The 21,900-nt window shown below is 53.4% G+C and overlaps 1 protein-coding gene across 2 annotated transcripts in view; it reads left to right on the plus strand.

Moving 5' to 3' along the window:
* Positions 1–8,541: 8,541 nt before the first annotated feature.
* PMP22 (peripheral myelin protein 22) overlaps positions 8,542–21,900 on the plus strand; it is a 28,716-nt gene continuing 15,357 nt past the window's right edge. Inside the window, exons 1-3 of one of the 2 annotated variants that reach the window (XM_067717045.1) lie at positions 8,542–8,726; positions 12,835–12,946; positions 14,195–14,294. In XM_067717045.1, the coding sequence (XP_067573146.1) occupies positions 12,869–12,946; positions 14,195–14,294 (178 nt within the window). In that variant the 5' untranslated portion in view covers positions 8,542–8,726; positions 12,835–12,868. Of the gene's footprint in view, positions 8,727–11,140; positions 11,300–12,834; positions 12,947–14,194; positions 14,295–21,900 lie in introns of those variants that run through there. The other variant, XM_067717043.1, reaches the window with a different exon arrangement.

The following is a 21,900-nucleotide window of genomic DNA, read 5'->3' on the forward strand; positions in this document are numbered from 1 at the left end:
TGCAGCAACACGGATGGACCTAGAGATCGTCATACTAAATGAAGTAAGTCAGACAGAGAAAGACAAGTATCATAGGATATCACTTATATGTGGAATCTAAAAAAATGATACAAATGAACTTATTTACAAAACAAATAGACCCACAGACATAGAAAACAAACTTATAGTTCCCAAAGGGGAAAACATGGTGGGGGGAGGATAAATTAGCAATTTGGGATTAACAGATACGCACTGCTATATATAAAATAGATAAACAACAAGGACCTACTGTATAGCACACGGAACTATACTCAATATTTTGTAATAACCTAGAAAGGAAAAGAAATCTGAAAAAGATTTTTCAGAATCACTGTGCTGCACACCTCAAACTAACACAGCATTGTAAATCAACTATACCTCAATTTAACAAAACAGAAGGGCTTCCCTGGTGGCGCAGTGGTTGAGAGTCCACCTGCCAATGCAGGGGACACGGGTTCGTGCCCTGGTCCGGGAAGATCCCACATGCCACGGAGCGGCTGGGCCCGTGAGCCATGGCCACTGAGCCTGCGCGTCTGGAGCCTGTGCTCCGCAAAGGGAGAGGCCACAGCAGTGAGAGGCCCGCGTACAGCAAAAAAATAAAAAATAAAAATAAAAAAACAGAAAAAAATGAATAGAGAAACTTGAGCTTGCAGAAAAAGTTTTCTTGCCTTTTCTAATAAACCTCACGTTTCCAGAAAAAAAAAAAATAAGGAAAACGGCCCCAGCAGTCATCTGAGTGGACGCACACCCACTGGTGTGCAGAGAGTGGGGCTCTGGTGCCACCAGGCTTACGGACAGGTTCATGGACCAGGTTCTTCCTTTACATAGCTCCATAGCTAAGTGGTCCAGGCATCCAGCCCCATAACAGGTCTTTTCCCTCAGCTGGATCGAGTGAAGCTTCTTTGTCAGGTCTTCCATTTGGGGGCCCATCACTGGCAACCCATGCCAACCACTCTCACCCTAGATTCTCTGGAAGAAGCTCTTCAGCTGGGTCATTTGAGGAAGCTGGGGTGTTCTGCATGATGATACGACCAGGATGCTTCTGCTTCTCTGGAGGATTTCCTGCCCTCCCCTGCAGCCTGCATCCTACGGCCATCGCTGGGTTTTTGTGCACCAGCTCCAATATTCCTCCACGCATCACCTCTCTCTATACGTTGGGGTGCGTCAGAGGGGCCTGGGGCTGATCTAGGAAAAAAAGATATGATCACAGGAAGCTGTAACACACAGCAAGCTTCATTAGGCTCTTGGACAGGGTTGCATGAGAGACAAGGTCTGTCACAGCATGAGACCCTGCATAGGGACCACCATCCAGAAAGGGAAGAAGAAAGGAACTCCTCAGGAGGGGGGGTGTCCCATTGAGGCTGCCCAGCTGCCTGGTGGGGCGTCTCTGGGTCAGAGGACTGAAGGACCGAAGCAGTTTGGGGGTCTTACAACCACAAGGCTCTCATCAGTAGCCTGCAGATGTGAGGTGAGGTTTCATGGGGTATGCAAAGCAGGCAGCTTCTAAATAACTAAAACTTTACTCATTCCGGCTATTTTAAACTGATTGGCTGTGTAAAAACTGGCGTTAGATGCCAGCAAGCCTTCAGGTAATGGGTCTCAGCTTATGCTCAAGATATAAACCACTGAGGGGCCAATACCCAGAGGCCATCTTCGGATCACTCCTATAACCCCATAACTGGGTTCTGGGGTGTTCTTCTGAAGGCCAGGATGAGACCACCCCGAGTTAAGATGCTGTGGTCCCCCTAAAAGGAGAATAAACGTATGACGGGGGAGAGCCTGAGTGGCGACTGGGAACCACGTTGCTCCGATGACCTCAGACCATATCCAGCCGATTCCTTACTCAGGATCACAGCCCCTGTGGAAGCTGTCTCTTCCCTGCTGCGGGGAGGTTAGCTGGCCTGCGGGCCTTAGCCGATGCCTGCTACCTACACATCGCCTCTTCATTTCCTGATGTGACTGGAGCCCGTCTGAGGAAATGCCGTCTCTTCCATTTGTCTCCACTGATTGAGGCCGGGGAGGGTCACGTGGCCCAGTGTTTCCAGTAGTGAGCTCCAGGGAATCTCAGTCTCGGGAAGAAATCTGGGAACAAACGTTCCCTGGTGCCATACATAGAAAACGCTTCATCACCTAGTTCCCTCCTAGGGATTCCAAGACACGATGGTAAGTTCAAGGATCCAAGACTATAGAGGAGTGAGTATGTCAGGTAGAGCATCCTTTGGGGAGACTCTGGAAGATATTCACTTGGGAGGAAAATTCAAAACGGGATTTAGGAACTACAAGGTACTGAAATTCAGATATTAAGGCTATTTTGAGTTCATTATGGTTGCACGGCATAAAGGACAGATGAGGCGAGAGAGAGAGAGAGAGAGAGAGAGAGAGAGAGAGAGAGAGAGAGGAGAGAGAGAGGGAGGGAGGGAGGGAGGGAGAGGGAGGGAGGGAGGGAGGGAGGGAGGGAAGGAGAGGGAGGGAGGGAGGGAGGGAGGGAGGGAAGGAGGGAGGGAGGGAGGGAGGGAGGGAGGGAGAGGGAGGGAGAGGGAGGGAGGGAGGGAGGGAGGGAGGGAGAGGGAGGGAGGGAGGGAGGGAGGGAGGGAAGGAGAGGGAGGGAGGGAGGGAGGGAGGGAGAGGGAGGGGAGAGGGAGGGAGGGAGGGAGGGAGGGAGGGAGGGAGGGACAGGGAGGGAGGGAGGGAGGGAGGGAGAGGGAGGGAGGGAGGGAGGGAGGGAGGGAGGGAAGGAGAGGGAGGGAAGGAGGGAGGGAGGGAGGAGGGAGGGAGGGAGGGAGGGAGGGAGGGAGGGAGAGGTTCTGAGAAATAAGCTAGTAAGACAAGGGGGTCAGTTTAATGCCCTTGGTCGAATGAACCACAGTTTTCATCTGAACCATGTCTGACCTTGCTTTTGCTGAGGGTTGCAGGGAATCTCAGATTCAAAGTCACATACTAAACTAAAGAACTGTTGGCTTATTCAGGGTTCCTAAAGAACAACCAGAGTCCAGGCCACTCCCCCGCTTTTTCTCTGAGTCTCCTGATGTATCTAAACACGAACGACATAAGGTTGCCAAACTCACGGTCCATGTAAATGCTTACATTTGACCATCAACATCGTAAGATACACATCGTATTTCATTTGTAATTCAGCGGTGTCCTACCACCTCCGTGCCTGGGTGTGTGAGTCCCATCTGGAGACAGCACAAAAGATGACGCGAGGCCTGGCCTGAGGCCCTGCTGACCCCTCCCTGGGGTGGGCCGAGTGCAAATTCCTCCACTGACACCAGAAAAGTCAGAGGCTCATCGTGACGGAGGCACGAGGCTAAGATCTGTGACTATTAATCATGAATAACCCTGTGATATGTTCCGTTGCATGCAACCTTATTTTTCCCATTTTATGTTACAAGTTGGAAACACAGACGTTAGCTGTCATTCTCCAAGATTTGCAGTCTTTCATTTTTGTTGCTGTGGAACCTGGGATGAGTCTAAGATGGTACATTTGATGGAATTTAGTGACGTACGGTCCAAGTTTACACTTGGGCTCCACCATCTGCCAGCTCTGTGCCCTTGGGCACTCGGTTAGCCTTGTGGGGCTGCAGGGGTCACAGCGGTCCACCCACCCTGGGATTTTTGTAGGTATTAAATGCGAGGTTATAGCACAGCACCTGGGGAGTGCCGATCAATTATAGGGATGATATTTTGTAACTCCCCCCTCCAACCACGCGTTGTTGACTTTTCCTCATTTCATTAAATCATCTTCCTCAACGTTATGTTTAATATCTACACAGCTTTTCATCCGAGGGCTGTACCGACGTTTGTCCAGTCCCTCCCCTCTTGTTCGAGGTTTAGGATGTTCATGTTTTCCTTCGTTATAAAAGTGCTGAAACATATAGCTGCATTTTTTGTTTAGCACATCCACATTTCTAGCATTTTAATTTCTGGATCAGAATTCTGAGGTAATTGCCGCATGAAGCCCAGGCCTTATCACCCACGTCCCCTGGAGAGAAATTTCCTACTCTTTAACGATGAAGAGTAAAAATACTTGAAGCTTTGCCCAGTCCTGCCTTGAACCTCTGCAAAGGTTTTGACCTCGATCTGTGAACATCCTTGGCTTCCGCTGAGGTTTCACGCTGGGTAAGTGGTTTGAGGAGTCGTGAGGAGGAAAACTTCTGCTCTCAAGTTCACTTGAAGTGCAACCTCGTTCCTCCAGCTCAGAGGCGCTCATGGGACAGAAGCAAGCATCGTGGAGGCAACGAGGCTTCGCGGGTGTGCCCCACCCCCACCCCCCAGGTCCCCTGCGGGATGGTCTGCGTGCACCCTTTCTTTAAAAAAAAATTTTTATTGGAGTATAGTTAACTTACAATACTGTGTTAGTTTCAGGTGTACTTTTTTTGCTTTGTTTTGCTTTTTTTGTGTTTTGCTGGTGATGAATGCCCCACAGCCTGGTGTGGTCCCATCTGCCTGAATCAAGCATTCCCTCGGCTTTTAGTAGACTTTCCCGTCCACCTCCCTCAACAACTACCAACATTGGCATTGTCGCACCTGGTCTCCACGGGGCTTGGAAACTCCATCCACGCCTCTCCTAGCCCATCATCCTTATGTGGCAAGATTGTCCCCTTCCCCACCTCCGGGAGCCTCTCCCCACCCAGAGCAGAAAAATGTCCCTAGGAGTAAAAGTTTTCAGGAAAGCTTCAGAGTTTTCAATCCCAGGTACAAATCCATCCAGACCCTCTCTTGCTTGAGTTGCTTCTGCATCCTGGCTCTGCCAGCTCGTGAGATGTCAGAGAAAAGACTGCCTTCCCCCCTCCGCTTGCATCTATGGAATCTGGCCTTCCTAAGCAACAGTGCGTTTGGGAACAAAGAATTCTTTGTATTTTGTATCATGCCATTGGTTCCACGTGATCAGTCTGTGCTTTCTCTCTCCCACAGGTGACGGAGCTAAAGGTACAGTTTATCCCATGATACATTGTATATTTGTGTAACTTAGGGAACAGCCTTGGGCCAACCAGAGTTTGTGTCGCATAGGCTGCTTTCCACCTGCTTCTCTGTTGCTCATTGAGAACGTCTTCCAGGGACTTGGAGATGACATAGTTTCAGACACATCCAATTCTAGCGGGATCTGCTCACGGAAGTCACACCGGCTTCGTTCCTTCCTCTCTCCTCCCCCCTCCCCTTCCTTCCTTCCCTCTGCTCTGCTTTCTTTCCCCTCCTTTGCTAGCTCTCTTAATAATAAGCTGCTCAGAAGAGTCTGGATGGGGCAGTAGCCGGCCTTTGGAGGACCCTTTCAGTCCAGCTGAGTCCGGGCCTTGCCAGGAACGCCCACACAGACTGCTGGCTGCCATGAAACAGGAAAGTCCTCCCTGGTCGAGTAAAACACTCCCCAGATATTGACCGAGCGCCTGGTGAGGGGCCGATGCTCCAACAACAACTTCATCCACTGGACAAATGCCCAGTTGAGACTCACCTCTGTTTTTCCTTTGGGAAATCTGCATAATGGAAAAAAAAAATCACAGGTTTGGAAATTGGACGAGCTGGTTACAAGTCCCAGCCCCAGCAGGTACTCGCTGGCCCCTGGAGGAAACACTGTCAATTCTCCAAGCCTCAGTTTCCAGCTAGAAAAACGGTCATGATTCCCCTTCAGGTAAGAGACTATATGAAACTGCATTTTCGCCACCGTAAGTGCAGAAAATAAGGGCTGCCTCTCCCTTTCAGAATCTGCTCGGATTCTCCTCCCCGTAGAGAACAGTGATGGTCTTCTGAAATCAAACTGTCAGCCACGTGCTAATTCCACCCGGTGACACCTCCGAGGCAGGGTAAGTCAGGGCGCTGGAAAGGGGGACGCACAGGACTGGGGCAGTTGGTGGAGGTTTTAGGACATTCTCTTCCTTTTTTAATGAGAAAAGAAACCTGGGTGTGTAAATGGATAAAGCGTGTCAGTATCTTTGGTGAGAAAAGGGAATTAGATTATATAACGTCTATGGAAGCGCCACGGAAAAGGTACCGATGTGCTATGAGCGTCGGGCGCCCATAAGAGACTCCAAACAGCACTGGGTACCGAGCATGGGCTCTGCTGCCACGTGCCTGGTTTGAATGTGGCCTCTGCCATTTCTTCACGGGGTGTCTTGAGAAAATCACTCAGTGTCTTACTGTGTCTTGGTTTCCCCGTTGTAAAAAAGAGGCTGATGGGGTGCTTGTTTCCAAAGACTGCTGTAAAGATAAAATGATCTGATTCACACAAAATGTTCAGAATGATGCTGCACACGCAGGAAGCACCAGGCAAATAGGAGCTATTCTTGTTGTAATCACGTTGGTGAGTGACTTGTGGATGACTTATCTCTAGGGAGCTGAGGTAGCACAGTGCAGCCAGTCGGGACGAGCTAGTCTGATGTGTCTTCACTTTCTTTCCTCAGGGAGTTTGCCCAATTCTCATTTTCCCTAGCTAGAAGATGGGAGGAGATAATTTAATAATAATAATAATAAATGGGGTCTGGTGACTATTCTATTAATTATCATGGCAAGTAGCCCAGCGGATACTCTCCGTGGTCCTCAGGATACGTTGCTCAACACAGATGCCTGGAGTGGGGTCCCATCTGGCTGAAGAGGGGCCTCCAGAAGCGGGAGAGAGGTCTCGGCAGGCCTTTTCCTTGGCTGACCGTGGGGAGGCAGAGACGCTGGCCCAGGTTGGTGGGACAGCGTGTTGCGACCCACGAAGGGGCCAGCAGAGCATGGCGGTGACCGGCTCCCACGCCTCGAAGCCTCCAGAAGCGTGTCAAACAGGTCACAGCCAAAGCCAGCGGGCCCTCAGGGCCTGGCTGCAGGGGGCCACGTGGAAGGAGGCACAGGGCTGGGAGAGCAGGTCCCGGCTGCGGAGCTCATGCCAGGATGGCGGGCTGATGAGACTGGCTCAATCCAGCCAGAAGCAAGATCTATTCCCCACAGCCCACCCTACCCGAGCTTCCTTCCTCTGAATCCTTAGGGCTTGGAGCAGGAAGATCTTCTCAGACGTCTCCAGGCTGAGTCCTGGCCTGAGGGGCAGTGGCCTCTGTCATGCAGGCCTCAGAGTCGGATCATGGGGGCACCCAGGAAGAGGGCTGTCTGGGGAGGCCGGGAAATCATGCTTATCGGTCCCCATCAGCACCGTGGATTGTGGGAATCTCCTCTGTCTGTGTCTGTCTCACACGCACGCACGCGCACACACACACACACACACACCCCAAATATACACACACACCCCTGCTTTGCCTGGCAAGACTCTGAACACAGCGTGTGTAACACTGCAGCCCACACTAGGACTTACCTCGATTTGGGTTCCACAAGAGAAGGCGGCTGGAAGGCAACCGGGGACCGCCTGACACCCTATGACAAGCTGGCTGGATGCTGGAACATCCGGGGTCGTTAGAAATGACCCACACCTGAGCCCCCTCCCAGGCCACCGCGTCCACGGCTCTGGGCCCGGGCGAGGATATTCCCAGGCTCTCGGGGGATTCTGAGGAACAGCTGAGGGTGAGATCTGAGATATGAAAAGAGGCTAAATGGTTTCACTGGGCCTGGAAAGATGCTGGCTGGGGGTAGGACGGGGGAAGGCCAGCAGGCCACCTCCTGACTGCGGAGGCCAACAGAACGCAAAGCGTCTGTGGCAGAGAGGGACGTCCCCGCATGCATGGGCGCTCCAGATGGGGGACCCTCGACATAAGGTGGGGAGAAACTGCCAGAAATCCAGGAAACTCATTCAGTGAAACCAAGTCCCCTTGTCTTGAAGCTTCCACCCAAGAGGACTTGCTAGAGATGGAGGATGCTTTCCGAGCTCGAAGGGGGACAAGTTGCAGAGAGCCCGAGGAACACCTGCTTTCGTTTGTCTACCTCTCCGCAGCAGCTCTTCAATTGTCCTTCCAGCCTGTCCTGCCCCACAGGTTAGAATGTTCTCAACAGAGCTTTGCTTATCTCATGAAGGTCAACATTTAATCACGACTCGATTGAAGGCCCATGGAAGACAGAGCTGAAAGAACCCATTTCTTGGAGCTGTGTTCCAGTACCCGCCCATGTGGTAGAGCACAGAGGGGTCTAGACAGACAGGGCAGGTAGCAGGGCCCTTCTGCTGTTGGGGGCTGGGACCGTGGACGTGATTTGGTTCCCTGCAGAGATGCTGTGAAGAGATGACCTGTGCAATGTCTGAGCCCCTTAAAATTATGTTGTTGATAAAGGAGGGAACCTACCTGCACACACGTGTTGTACACACAGTGTATTTCATCTTTGCAGACTCCACTGGGAGGGGAGGGGGATGGGACCGAGGACTGGGGGACCTCTTTGTTCTCACACAGGCTGCCACTTGCGGTGAGAACGGGCACACCCAGAGCTCCTCTCCTGGCCGAGTCCAGGCTCTCCACACCCCCCAGGGCCTCTTGGGATCATTGTGTTTACTCTCAAATACGCAAAGCTGGGCGCTGTCTCTTTAAATAGTAGAGGCTGAGAGGCTCTCAGGCCACCATGACATATCCCAGCATTGGACCAGCCCCTGAATAAACTGGGTGGACGCCCGGTCTGGCTTCAGTTACAGGGAGCACCACCAGGGCACATCTCGAGAAGCCTGGCTGGAAGCAGCGGGGCTAGATCTGCCAGCTGCCGGTCTTTCCACCGCCCTGTTCCGGGGGGGCCTCGCCTGGGCCTCCGTCACGTTTGACTGCAAAGAAAGCCGCGGGGAGGAAGGGGTTACACCGTTTGGCCTGGTGAGTTGTCTTGGCAAACTCTGCCTCTGGATGGTGTGTGCTTATGCTTTGCAGAGAGCTGCCCAGCCCCGCGTCCTGCCAACCACAAATGGAAAGCGTTGCAGGGGAGGTGGCACGTGTGTGTTGGAATTCACCGGAGAGTCAGAGGATTTCTAAAATCCTTGGTTAAGAGCTGGATATATACTCTGGCTGGGGAGGCGAGAAGGACCCTCTAGGAGCATCTAGAAACCTCAGTGTACCCACAGTGGAAGGGAGAAAAGGGACCAGATGCGCCTTCCCTGATGGGAAACAGCTCTGCACACACAGCTGACAGGTGGCCTTGGATTGGTAAGCAGGTTAGGGAGAAACCTAACCTCTGCTCCACCTGTAGCGGAGCCCTGGCTGGGCTCTGGGTGTGGCCGAGCTGGTGACACCAGCCACACTGGGTGGTATCCTGTCTTCCACCCCTCGGGGCTGAGTAGGCGGGACGCAGGCGAGGGGCAGTGAGGTGACCGCCAGGGACGGGTGGGTTCAGGTGTCCCACAGTGTGGTGTGACCTGGTTATTGATAAAAACATTGGATTCAAAAGAAAGGAAGAGATGAGCTATATCTGACCACGTGTGCACTTTTCTAAATGTATATACTTCATTTAAAAGTTTAGTTGGAACAAAAGAAAGGAAGGGAAAGAAACTCCTGAGTTAAATATGCTAATATTTATAAAGTGCTTAGAATAGTCCCGGGTACATGGTGACCATGTGAACATTGGTTAGATAAATAAAAATGTCTGAATGGCATATGAAGAGCGGCAATAATTCCCAGGGCAAACCCGGCCGAGACCATGACCCAGGAGGCGAGAGGTCACTCCCATTGGTAGGCAGAAGGTAGTCTTTCTACCTACATATGTGCTTTCAATCTATGGGATTGATAAGCAATTTTAGTTTAGGGGGTCAGGCTTTCCTTAAAAGGTTGTTGTGAGGATTAAATGTGAAATAATAATTAATAATAATAATAATAGTGACAATTTACTGGGTACTGATCCCTTATTCTTTTCCAGACGCTATGCTAATTGCTTCACACACTCTTTTAATCAACACCATAACCCTTTAAAATGGCCATTCTCAGTCCTGTTTCCAGATGAGAAAACTGAAGCACCCCAAACTTCAGCTAACTGCCCAAAGCCACAACCCTGAGTAAGCAGGGTAATCGGGTTCGTCTAAGCCCAGTGGCAACGTGCCTAACCATTGGACCACACCACCCCTCACAGAGTGTGTCATGCGCACTGAGCGAAAACTTTACAAGGAGTCTTCTTTTTAATCTAAGGATTTTTGAAAGCCCATTGTTGGAAGATTTTTTTCAAATTATTTTTACCTGAAGAATGTACAATTAGCTACAATAAGCAGCTACTTTCATACAGTAAAATAAGTAGCATGGGAGTATTTGACTCGTTCAGAGCGATGATGTTTTGTGACACAAACGCTGGCAGGTGTAGGTGTCTCGTGTATGACCTGCTGCATTAGCCGGCAGACGTTTAATACCCACCTTCCGGCTCCGGGTTCCTGCCTCAAGGCTGGACCCCCAGAGCGTCTTGTTGGGGCGCGCCTATCGTGCGCCCGGAAGGGCTATCCTCTCTCCCCGTGACGCTGGGCGGACCCCGTTCAGGCGGCTGTGAATCAGCTGATTTCCCTGGCTGCGCTTCCCCCACCTCAAATGGCCAACTCCCCACCCTGTGGCCGGGGACGCGAGCCGAGGCCGGGCGCCAAGCCAGGCAAACTCGCCTGGAGCGTTCCGGGTTGTGGTCTGGATTTCCCCAGCGACCCCAGGGCGCGCTGTCCTGCAGTGGGCAGGCCTCTCCCTCCTCCCCCAACCCTCACCCGAGCAGACCCGCTAGATCGGTCCCGGGAATCCGAGGCACCCGGCGCTGATCGCGCAGGCGGGCTTGGCGCGGGTGCGCCCCGCTAGGACTGTAGGGCAGGCCAGGGACGCCAGGACCCGAGGGAAGGGAGGTCTGCCAGCGCTTAAGTGCCATCTCCCCCTACCCGTGGCAGGGGCATGCAGGCTGGCTCTCCCCGCGGGCGCGGTCCGACTGCGTACGCCCCAGAGCCCCGCGCTGGTCACCCACGGAGGCGACCTCTGGCGGGCTTTCCCACGTGGGCAGAAGGGCCAGTATATCGGTCAACTCTTGGTCTCCGTGACCTCCGCGGAGCCAGGGAAGCGGAGGTGAGAAAGCTCGCTGCCTCCTAGTTTCGAGGACAAGCCACCGCTGTTTTGGAGTCATCGACTTTCTCCTGGGGCGCAGTGAAGGCCGAGGAACTGGCTCCTGCCCTGCCTCCCTCCTCACTGCCCTCTCCCCTCCCCGGGTCCCGCCCCCCTGCACACGCTGACCCGGGGACACACCCTACTGCAGCGACGCAGACAGGGCGTTGTTCCCGTTAAAGGGGAACGCCGGGATCCTCCCTCCGGCCCCTAGCTCGGCGCACGCAGCCCCGCAGAGCAGCTGTCTTTCCGGACGCCAGCCGCCGAGCGGACGCACGCGGTCTGTGCCCGAGGCCACTCTGAGGATCTCCGAGGATCGGGGACAGCTATCCCTTTGGGCTGTAAGTGCTTTTGGCAGGGAAAGTGGAGGAGATGGAAGAGGAACGTGGGCATCTTTCGTAGACGGTGACAGAACGCGCGGAGCAGGGGGCCTCGGGCTGGCGCGGTCCCCGATCGCGGGTAGACCACCGCCTGTCTCGCGTCCTTCCTACGGGGCTTGTAGGGACCCATTGCGGGGTGCCTGGTGGTCTGTAAACCGCCGGGGACGCGGGTGCTGGTGTCCGGGTATGGGGCAGGGGCGGAGCACTTTTCGCCTCGCTGGACTCACTGGCAAAGCGGTCCCTGCGGTGGACATCTCCGGGGTACAGGACCCCCGTGCCCCCCACCCCCACCCCCTGCCCTCGGCATTAGGAGTCACTGGATTTAATTTAAACCTTCTGGGAGACATCAGAAAATCGTGCTTATTTCCTCTTGCACATTCCAGAGTTTCACTGAACGTGTTGCTTAAGGGGAGGAACGGAGAGGTTTGCGATTGGGTATTTTAAAAACCGAGTTATTGAAACGATGTCTCTGGCCCAAGATTCTGTCCTGAAGTAGCCCCCCAAACGCAGCTCATCTTCGCAGACGTGCAAATCCTCCCACAGGTCGGCGGATCTCAGTCCCTAAGGTCTGCAAAATGTGGGGCAAGGACCACGCCGTGGCGGAGAGATGTCCTGCCGGCTCCGTCCGGCTGCGCTTCTCCTGGGACCCAACCCATTCCCTCCGCCTCTCCTTCCCACCGGACACTGGCTCCCCTCCATCCAGGCTCCTGGGCCCCTGTCCCGGGAGCGCAACGGCCCGGCCCGCAGGGCTGCCGGGGGAAGCGCGCGCGGTGGGCAGGAGGCGCCGGCCCCAGCAGTTCTCTCCGGCCGTTCTTTCCTCTCCGCTCTATCCAGCTCTGCGCCTTCTCTCCGGGGCCGCTGGTGTCGATGCCAAGCTGTGCTGGGGCCGGGACGGCTCCCCTGCGCGGGAGGAACTGGGTGGAAACTTGGGAGCCTAGCGGAATGCGGAGCGCCCTGGGGTCTGGGAACCCGGCTTCCCGCCGCGCGCTCTCCCTCCCAGCTCGCCGCTGGTGTCCCCGGGCCTCTCGCAGAAATCTGGGCCCCTTCCGCTCACCCCCAGCTCCACCCCACGGGGGAACGCGACCTCTCGCCCTCGGCCCCCCTTCTCCTCGTTGGGCTGCCCCCGGAACCCCCAGGTGGGTGGAGGCGCGCTGCGGCCTCTGCTTGGCACTCTGGAAAAACCTCGCCTCCCGGGGTGACTTCGACGTGCGTCGTGCGTACCACTTGTTTTGTTCCAAAAGCAGAAGATGTTCGGTCGCAGGCGGGCTCGACGGACTGTGGGGCGGGGATGCCGCGGTCGGCTGCTGCCCTCTCTCGGCGGTCGCCGGGCGGGGTGGGCGGGCGGGCGCGGCGCCAGACCCGGGCCTTCCGAGCGCAGGACCCTCCCTCCGCGTCCCTCCCTCCCTTCTTTCCTCCCTCCTTCCTTTCCTCCCTCGCTCGCTCGGTCAGGCCGGTTCGCTCGGCCTCACGTCCAGTTCGGCCCTCTCTCCGGCCAGGCAGAGACTCCGCTGAGCAGAACTCGCCGCCAGAATGCTTCTCCTGCTGCTGGGTATCATCGTCCTCCACGTCGCGGTGCTTGTGCTGCTGTTCGTCTCCACGATCGTCAGCGTGAGTCTCCGGCGGGCAGCGGGCGGGCGGCGGGCGGGAGGGGCGCCCGGGGCTCACCCCGAGCTCGGCCTCCGGATGGCGGTTCCAACTGTGTCCCCTCCAGTTTGCAGACAAAGCGTCTCAGACATCCCAGGGCCCTTTGCAGTTTCTGGCAATCCGCGCCTTTTCAAAAGTAGTTTTGCGAAAACCAGAGCAGATTCAGCGGGAGGAAGGAAGCGAGCGCGGGGCTAGGTGAAGCCACGCAGGCCTCTCTTTAAGCCAGAGAATTTAGGTACAGATCCAGGGGTTCCCCCCCCCCCAACCCCGGCCCTTCATTTGATAAGCTTGTGTAGCATTTTCCTTAATGCAGGGTCGTTGAGGAAGGAAGTGGAGTATTTAGGAAGGTTTGTTTTTTCTCCAAATGGCATCCGTCAGATGGGCGGTTTAGTTCATAAAACAGCCTTTAGGACTTGAAATTGGAAAGTTCAAACTGGCTTTTCCCTAAGAGTTCACAGCCCCAGGTCTGCTTTGCGCTGTGGACGTGGTACCTTCTTAGAAAAGCCTCCTCCAGTACAAACAGGTCACTGGGATAACTTGTGTTGCAAAACCATCAGACGTCAAGCTCATTAGCTTTTAAACTTATTTTCTTGAAGCTAAGCCCAGACTCGGGCAGTTATGCGACCGTGGCCTTAACTTCTGTATATACAGCAAGTCCCAGGCGTGATGTTCTGGCCTGGTTCAAAGGTTGAGAAATAATTATGTTGGGGATTGGTGAGTTGGTCCATCGTTTACCAGCATCCTGCCAACATCTTAAGTGTGCCTTATGGCGATCTTGTCAGGTTGATAGGAATTGTAAGTAAGGAAATGGGCTCAGAGTGGCTGCGGCTTTGGGAATGATACCCGGGAGATGGGGGGTGGGGGGAGCTTGGATGCAGGTGTCCTGGGTTGAGTCCACGGCTCCTTCTACTACAGCACACACCTCGGCGCAGAGCAACTTATGTGTGTGTGTGTGTAGTACTTTTACACTTACAGAGTGCTTTTCACTAGCAAAGCCCCGGCCCTCCCCTCTGGCTGTCTGGGCCAGACCACCACATCTCCCCTTTCTCAAGCACGACCCTGGACTCTGGCTAGGCAGCCCCGGGGCAGGGCAGGGGCAGGCCCCGTAGACAGGTTGAGGAGGTTGCTCTTTGCCTACCCTTGGTCTTCTCCCTCCCCCTTTCCGTCACTCCTCACGGACTCCCCTGATTTACCACGTCTGGTTCTCTCCAGCAATGGATGGTGGGCAATGGACACGCGACCGACCTCTGGCAAAACTGTAGCACCTCTTCACTGGGCAACGTCCAACACTGTTTCACATCGTCAGCAAACGGTGAGAATGGTTTTTTGCTCCACAGGTTCGTCCTGATCTGTCCGCGGCATGTTTCTCTGTCCAGACCTGGAAGCACTTGTTCTTGGAAGACATAAGCTAGAGAGTTGTTGCCAGGGTGGGGTGGGACATGGCCAAGACGTCCCAAGACAAAAGGGGAGGGGCGGTCGCTTCACTGGCTACACTGAGATCCTGGGGAGTCTTTGTGCGTTCTCTCTACCTACAGAGAAGCCCTAGAGCACCCCACCCCCTGCTTCCCATCACTTGTGTAAGGCTTCTTGTGAACCAAGAAATGTGGACACACATAAGCAGTGATGATGCAAAACCTTAGGCAGACCCCACTGGGAGTTTCAGTCCAGTTAGCGTCTTTGGTTTGGTGGCAGGATATCCAGGAATGTCCTGTGTCTTCCTGGTGCAGTGATGGGGGGGCTGTCCTGAGGATAGACGGGCCAGCTTTTGGTCTCCAGTTATAGGATTTCCTCTCTGCATCTTGGGCCTCAGGGGTACCATTTAGCATCATAGCTGTTGAGCGATTCCTCGTTGCAAGATGGGGCATTGACGCTATTTGCACAACCCCAAGCTTAGTCCGGGAGTATTTCTGCTCTGTCCTTAGCATCTTTTCTGTGAGATATTGGAAACCAGGCTTTCCTGGGTTCAGGTTAAGGGGTTAATTGGCCATGGAAGCACTCACCAGCTACTTCCAGCGCCCAGAGGGAAGGAGGGCTCAGCGGGGACCTGGTGTCTTTGGATGTGGAGAGGCAGAGAGAAACAGGATGCATTCTTTTTGGTGACTGGAAGGTGTCTGGTGGCAGCGTGGACCCCGGCAGGGGCCACAGTGCCCGGCGTTGAGGACACGGTGGGCCAGGCTCTGCATGGTCTCGTGTTCCAAAGGACATGTCCTTAGCCTGGAGAGGGAAGTACCTATAGATGTGACAGAACTTTCCTGACATCTTGGGTTTAAAGACCAGCAAAGTACACGTTTTGATGAGGCTGCAGCTGCCCCTAGATCAAGTATTTCTGTTGAAGATGTTACGCTCAGTGAGAGAAACCAGTTCAGACGCAGCTCAACAAAGCAGGAAGGGCAGTGGCCCTTCGTTCTGTATGTGCACGGTCCAATTTCTTTGCGGGACTTTTCCCCTCAGGGCTCTGCACCCAGCAGTACTCAAGCTGTCCCTGAAGTATCACCAACGAAATATCTCCAACCTCAGTATAAAGAGAAACTGCTCGAACTACTGTAGTTTATATGGGGAGGATAGGCAAGGACTAGAAGACCCTGCTTTATGTTTCCACTTTCCTGGGGGAAGAAAAGAAAAGACACCAGTCTTTGTTGAAGGGAGCAATCCTTAAACTTTTCTCGGAGTCTGTGAAGGATATTGAATTCAAACCACCCTAGAGGTTGCATTGTGAGTTGGCAATCAAATAACTGAAACACTCGGAGCGTCTGCGCATGTGGCCACAGCACTGCTTGGCCCCAAAGCCACAGCATCTGGTCTCCGGGGCAGGGTTTGGCTGGAGTTCCTTGAAGCTCAGGATGGGAGGCTCCCTGCTCGCTGCTGGCACCTGGTGGCCACGAGTGGTGACTCCGCCCACAAGGGCCGGCTTTCCCTGAGACCCCCCCGCCCGAGGTGTCCACCTGGACGTTGCCCAACTGGCATTTGGCCACGTGGGGTTGGCAGGGGTTTCTCGACTCAGTCCCGGAAGGAGCAGTTTTGGCAGGCCTACGCCAACCCGGCTGGGTTTCAAGAGGGATGAGTCGGCAGAGGCGCAGTGATCTAAATTGTCCGACCTGCTGGACCGTGATGTTTGCCTGCTGCGGACCTGCCTCCTGCATCTTCTGCGGTCGGGAGTGGCTGCCGTTCCGCCCTCGCAGCAGCTCTCAAAGAGGCACCAGCGTTATTCCTATCGCTCAGCTGGCTCTTTGTGTACAAGCTCACCTTCCTGGGTTCGTTGACAGTGACTTTGGGGTGTGCATCGCGGGTCTTTATCCAAATCCGCGTGGTTGCTTCCCTGGGCGGGGGGGGGGGGGGTCCCAGATCGTGCTTCTCCTCCGCATCTGCCTTCTCGGCTCTCCCAGTAAGGGCGTTCTGAGGAACTCTGGACAAGCTGGGTTTATTTGCACTTGGGCTGATGCTAAGTCAGAACTTCCCATTTAAGCTTCCCCAGTGGTCGCTATCTCTGTTCTCATCTTCTGATGGGTCAGCTTGTGTTACAACCTCAGCTCTGATGGGGGTGAAGCCTCTGGGACTCCTTTGCCTTTTCGATTGGGTTTAACCATTTCTGTGCCAAACAAGAGGTGAAAAAAATACAGAATTAAAAACAATTAGACTGCCTTTACAGATGAACTCTGCTAGTTGTAAACCAGTCACCTTGGTTCGTATTTGCTCTTAGAATGTTTCAAACATACTTTTTATTTTAGTAACTGAAAGTAATTCGTTACAGATACCAATTTGTGAAGAATATGTTGCAAGCATGTTATGTGAAAACGCGTTGGTTTACGAGACTTGCTATTTCTGCTGAAGGGGCTTGTTTTTGCACGTGCGGGGCTGGGGCCATGCACCTCTGCAGGGCGTCATTCCCTTGTTTTTCTTATACGGATGGTGGTTGTGCCACATTAACTGCACAACAGTCAAACGTCTATGTTATACGGTTGGAAGGAAACAGATTAGATTTTTTTCCCTCAGACTCTGTCTTGATATTAGAGTAGTTTTAGATTCCTCACTAAATGCCCTCAACTCTGTCTGCTTTTCCATTTTCTAAATGTATTTACACACCCTCTGGCCCCATCCTGATCCTGTCTGCAGGTAGAGGTGAAGGAGGCTTAGTGGGGGAATATTTATCATGCCTTTGTTTTGAATGCCTTTCGGCCTGAGGGATATAAGGACTTGGAGAATGTGCACGTTGGCCTTGACAGTCCTGAGCTCTGTGCAGGGGGATGAATCACTGTGCAGGCAGCACAGGCCAGATACCCAAGGAGTGGGGACAGGCAGGCAGCGCCAGAGTTCAGGGGAGGAAGTGGAAGGCAGGTCTCATGTGGGAGGGGGGATTTGATCCATCCTCCAAAGGATGGGCAGGATTTAAATAAATGCAGGCAAGGAGGAGGCGATTCCCTACTGAGGCAATGATGACCTAAAGCAAGGGGAAGGCAATGGAAGGACACATTAGACCAGTTGGCTAGCGTTCCGATTGGGATTAAGACTGACTGCATAAAACAGTACATCTTTAGATGGTAGTGGCCTAAATAAGATAGTTTATTTCTCTCTCTTTCAAAAGAAGTGTGGAAGTAGGCAGCCTGAGATAGGTATGGCTGTTCCAGGAAATTGTCAGAGCCCCAGGCACTTTCTAGCTTATTTCTTTGCCATCTCTCAGATTTGGTCCTCATCCTCATGGACCCAAAGGCTGCTAGAGCACCAGCCATTTCTCTACCCTTCAAGCAAGGGTAGAGAAAGGAGGAGGAGAAGAATGTGTCCCCCTCCCTTTTAATGAAACGTCCCCGGATAGACCACACACTTCTGCTTTTATCTTTTCCTGGAAGTTCATCACAGAACCACACCTAGTGACAAGGGAGGCTGAGAATGGAGTCATTTGGCTTCATGGGAAGCATGGCTTCTCGATTCATAGAAATTTAATAGCGAGCACCTCCCAGTAAGGCTGGCTTGAGACTCTTCCCTTCAGGGCTTTGAGTACCCCGCTCCATACCAATCGTACTCTTTCACGAGAGCTCTGCTGTGTCCTATGCAGTTTCAGAGCAGAGCCCAATTACTTTAGGATTCTCCAAATAGCCCATCTCTGCTGTGTCCTGGACGCCATCAGCAAGACAGTGACCCCTATTGGAAACTGGAGATTCCTTCGACTTGCCTCTCTTTCTTTCCACCTCCCAAGTCATTAACAAGTCTTACTGTTTCATGATGTCTCTTGAATCCTTGTTTCCTTCCTGTCCAGACCTCTCTTCTGACCCCCAGATGAGCATATACAGCTGCCTACCTGACAGTTTGGCTGGGATGTCCAGAGGCATCTCCAAACCGGCCAGACTTTGCCCCCCTCCACCCGATCTCCCTCTTTGATGGTCTCTAGTGTTTTAGTGGATGCCGCTTCACCATCCAGTGAGCTTCACGCTCAGAGTCTGCCTGGATGTGTTTCCTTCTCTCCCCTCTCAGAAGCACCCTAGGTCCCACTGGTTGCTCTTCATCTCCACGCCCGTCACCATGCCTGCAGTTACTGTCAGGGCCGCTGCTGCAGCCTCCTAACTCCTGACCTTTCTTCCTTCCTTTCGTTTTGCATATTGAATCAAGGATGATGTTTAAAAATACAAACCTCATCGTATTACTGTCAGTTTAAAACCTCTCAGAGGTCCTTTACTGGTCTGCATCTTCAGATGAACATCTCTGCTAAGGTACATACCTGAATGATCTGTTCCTGTTTCCCATTAAGCCTCACGTCCCATCTCTCCTCCCCTTCATCTTGGAATTTCAGCCTTCTCTCACTTCCTTGATCCTGAACTTCCCACCTCAGGACTCCCCCTGCCCTCCTTTCCCCCCTCCCTCTGTTCTTTCATGCAGGACTATTCATTGAACACCTGCCCGCAGGTGAAGATTCCACCGCAGACACCAAGGCTGCAAGAGTGGACAAGAGTTTCCGTTTTACTGGGCGGAACAGTCAAGAAACATGGATAGTCAGGGGCAGTGATAGGAAAGACAAAGAGAATAAAGCAGGGTGATGTGTAATGAGGGACTTGGGTGAGGAAGGCTGTCCTCTTGGAGAAATGACCGCCTGAGGATGACCAGGAAGGAGTCAGCCACAGGGACATCTGGGGCAGGTTCTAGACAGCGGGACCTCCCGAGGACAAGATCTCTGGGGCGGGAAGGAGACTGGCAGAGTTGAGGAACAGAGAGCACAGGAGATGGAGCAGCGGCCAGCCTGTAGAGCCTTCTAGACCCCAGAAAGGAGTTTGGTGCAGATGGATGGTTTCTAATTTTTATGATTTCATTTAGACCTGCTCTGTCTTATATGCATTTCTCAGCTGTTTTATTCCAAGATGGAGTAAAAGTCTTGTGCGTTTATAAGGCAGAATACATCAGAAATCTTACAAAGTAGAAATGCACCTATCTATTTCCAGCAGCAGCGACCTCGTGGCCGTTAGGTTGTGGGCAGCATTAGACCAATGCTTCGGATTGAAAATTAGAAAAAAATAAGTCTTGCCAATCTCAGGAGCCCCCGACTTGAGCCCTCGGTGGTCTCCTGTGTCTGTGTCTTCTGTGATCTCAGATTTATCTCGTTTATCCACTTGGTGGCATTGTCATTTCTGCAAGGACATCATACCATTTCTTCATCTGAGGCTCAGCTTTTGGTCAGAATTTAGAAAACACAGGAGGCCCTCTGCACTTATGGGTTCATGTTTTGCAATTTAAAATCTCTGTGGCTCCCTGGGCCAACCCGCAAGCTCTGACCCAGTAATGACTCTTGATTTAACAGGCCCTCGTGGGATGAGGAGGTCCTGGCAGGTGAGGGAGGTGCAGAGAGTGGGACGTGGCGTCATAATGATGATGTTTCAACCCTTGGAGTCTCTCGTCAGATGCCAGCATCCATGAGTTAATTCAGAACGCTTGTTCAGACCTGTATCTGTATCATATGGCCCTTGAAGCTCAGGCTTTGCTTTTTAAAAAACTTAAATTGGGCTTCCCTGGTGGCGCAGTGGTTGGGAGTCCGCCTGCCGATGCAGGGGACGCGGGTTCGTGCCCCGGTCTGGGAAGATCCCACATGCCGCGGAGCGGCTGGGCCTGTGAGCCATGGCCGCTGAGCCTGCGTGTCCGGAGCCTGTGCTCCGCAACGGGAGAGGCCACAACAGTGAGAGGCCCGCGTGCCGCAAAAAAAAAAAAAAAATTTAAATTGCATTCCCAGGATTTTACCAGAGTCAAGAAAGCATCCCTTGTAGTTCAGGAGCAGGGATTGGCCGTGGGGTGGCCTGAGGGTGTGGATTTGGTCTTTGGTGCCTGAGAAGAGGAAGTCTGGCACGAAGGCTTCTGAGTATGTGGTCATCAGCACACACGTAGACTCTGACCTTGGCGGGGACCTGGGAGGTCATCAGATTCATCCCCCTTCCCATCCCACTAGCTTCGGACTGTCTGCAATGTGCCCACCATGTGCACATCCTACCAGTGATGGGGAACTCACTACCTTTCAAGAGAACGTCTTTCATTTTCAGAGCTGCCAGCGTGGTCCATTCATCCATTCTTCAAATATATGGAGCGCATCCTAGGTGCTGGGCAGACAGAGCTCAACAAGAAAGACCAGTCCCTGCCCCGGCGGATGGAGCTCACAGTTACGCAGGGGAGACGGAGAATAGACAATGAATGAGTCATTGTGGGCAGCGGGCAGAGCTCTGTAGGAGACAGAGAGAGCGATGGAATAGCAAGTCACCACTGGGGAGGAAGCAGCTGGTCATGGCAGGCCTCTTCCTGCCAGAGTCCTGTGGATGGAGGCTTATAAGATGGGAGAGACCAGCTGTGTGAAGAACTGCAGGAAGAGAATTCCAGAAGGTGATGGAAGGGCCAGGACCCTGAGGCAGGAAGAGTTTGGTGTGTCCACCAGTGCCAGGCTGGTGTGTCTGAGTGTGCTACAGGCAGGAGAGGACGGGCCGACGGCTCGGGCCATGACGCTGAGAAGGACAGCCCAGCCACACTGAAGGGTTTGGAGCAGAAGAGTGGCGTGTTTGGGAGTTCATCCTGGCCGTTAACACTGAGAATGTAGAATGTCAGCAAAGCACTTGGATTTGGGCATCTGTGGCTCAGGGCAGAGGTCTGGGCTGGAAATTCAGATTTGGAGTCATCCGTGTCTACGGGGGGTATTTGACATCCTGGTGCCGGGGAGTTGATGAGAGGAGAGGCAGAGCAGCAGAGGTGTCCAGAGTGAGTCCTGTGACACTCCGGCAGCTGATACAGGGTACAGGAGGGAACTGGCAGAGAGGTTGGGGAGGAGGGGCCGGTGATGCGGGGGAAATGCCCTGGGATGCTGTCCTTAACAAAGTACATAGCTGAGGCCACGACTGTCCTCTGAATTTCCAGTAGTTTCTGGATGTCTTCATTCATGCCTGGGGGGCTGGACCTGGGTTTTACAGGTTGCAAGCTTGTCCTCAAGGAGTTTAAACGCCCATCATGTCCCCAGACTGACTTCAAATATTTGGAGGCTGCGGCTTTATCTCCCCAGGGTTTTCCTTTCTCTGTGATGCCTTCTTCTTGCAGTGGCTTTTCTGGTGCTGGTGACAGTCCTTGGCTGTCAGCTGGCTAACGTGCTGCCTCTGGATGGCAAGCATCGGCCCCTTGCTGCTTCTCTGCAGATGGCTCGTGGTTTGGCTTGGCAGGTGGACGAGCAGAGAAGGGGGAACTCTCTCCCTTTGCTGTCCCATTCTTCCTCCTTCCTCCCTATGTTCTGTGGATGCCAAACCTAAAGAAGGGCAGCAGGATCCTTTAATTTGTTAGATTTCAAACATGCTTTTCAACTCCTCAGCACCCCAGTGGATGGGTACCTGGAGTCCCTGCTTTTCTGCACTGGGTCTGCCTCCTACGAGCTGGTTACCTGGGGCAGGTGCCCGGTGGCCTAATAGGGTGAGCGTGGA

Source organism: Pseudorca crassidens, chromosome 19, assembly GCF_039906515.1.
Source record: "Pseudorca crassidens isolate mPseCra1 chromosome 19, mPseCra1.hap1, whole genome shotgun sequence".
Lineage (NCBI taxonomy): Eukaryota > Metazoa > Chordata > Mammalia > Artiodactyla > Delphinidae > Pseudorca > Pseudorca crassidens.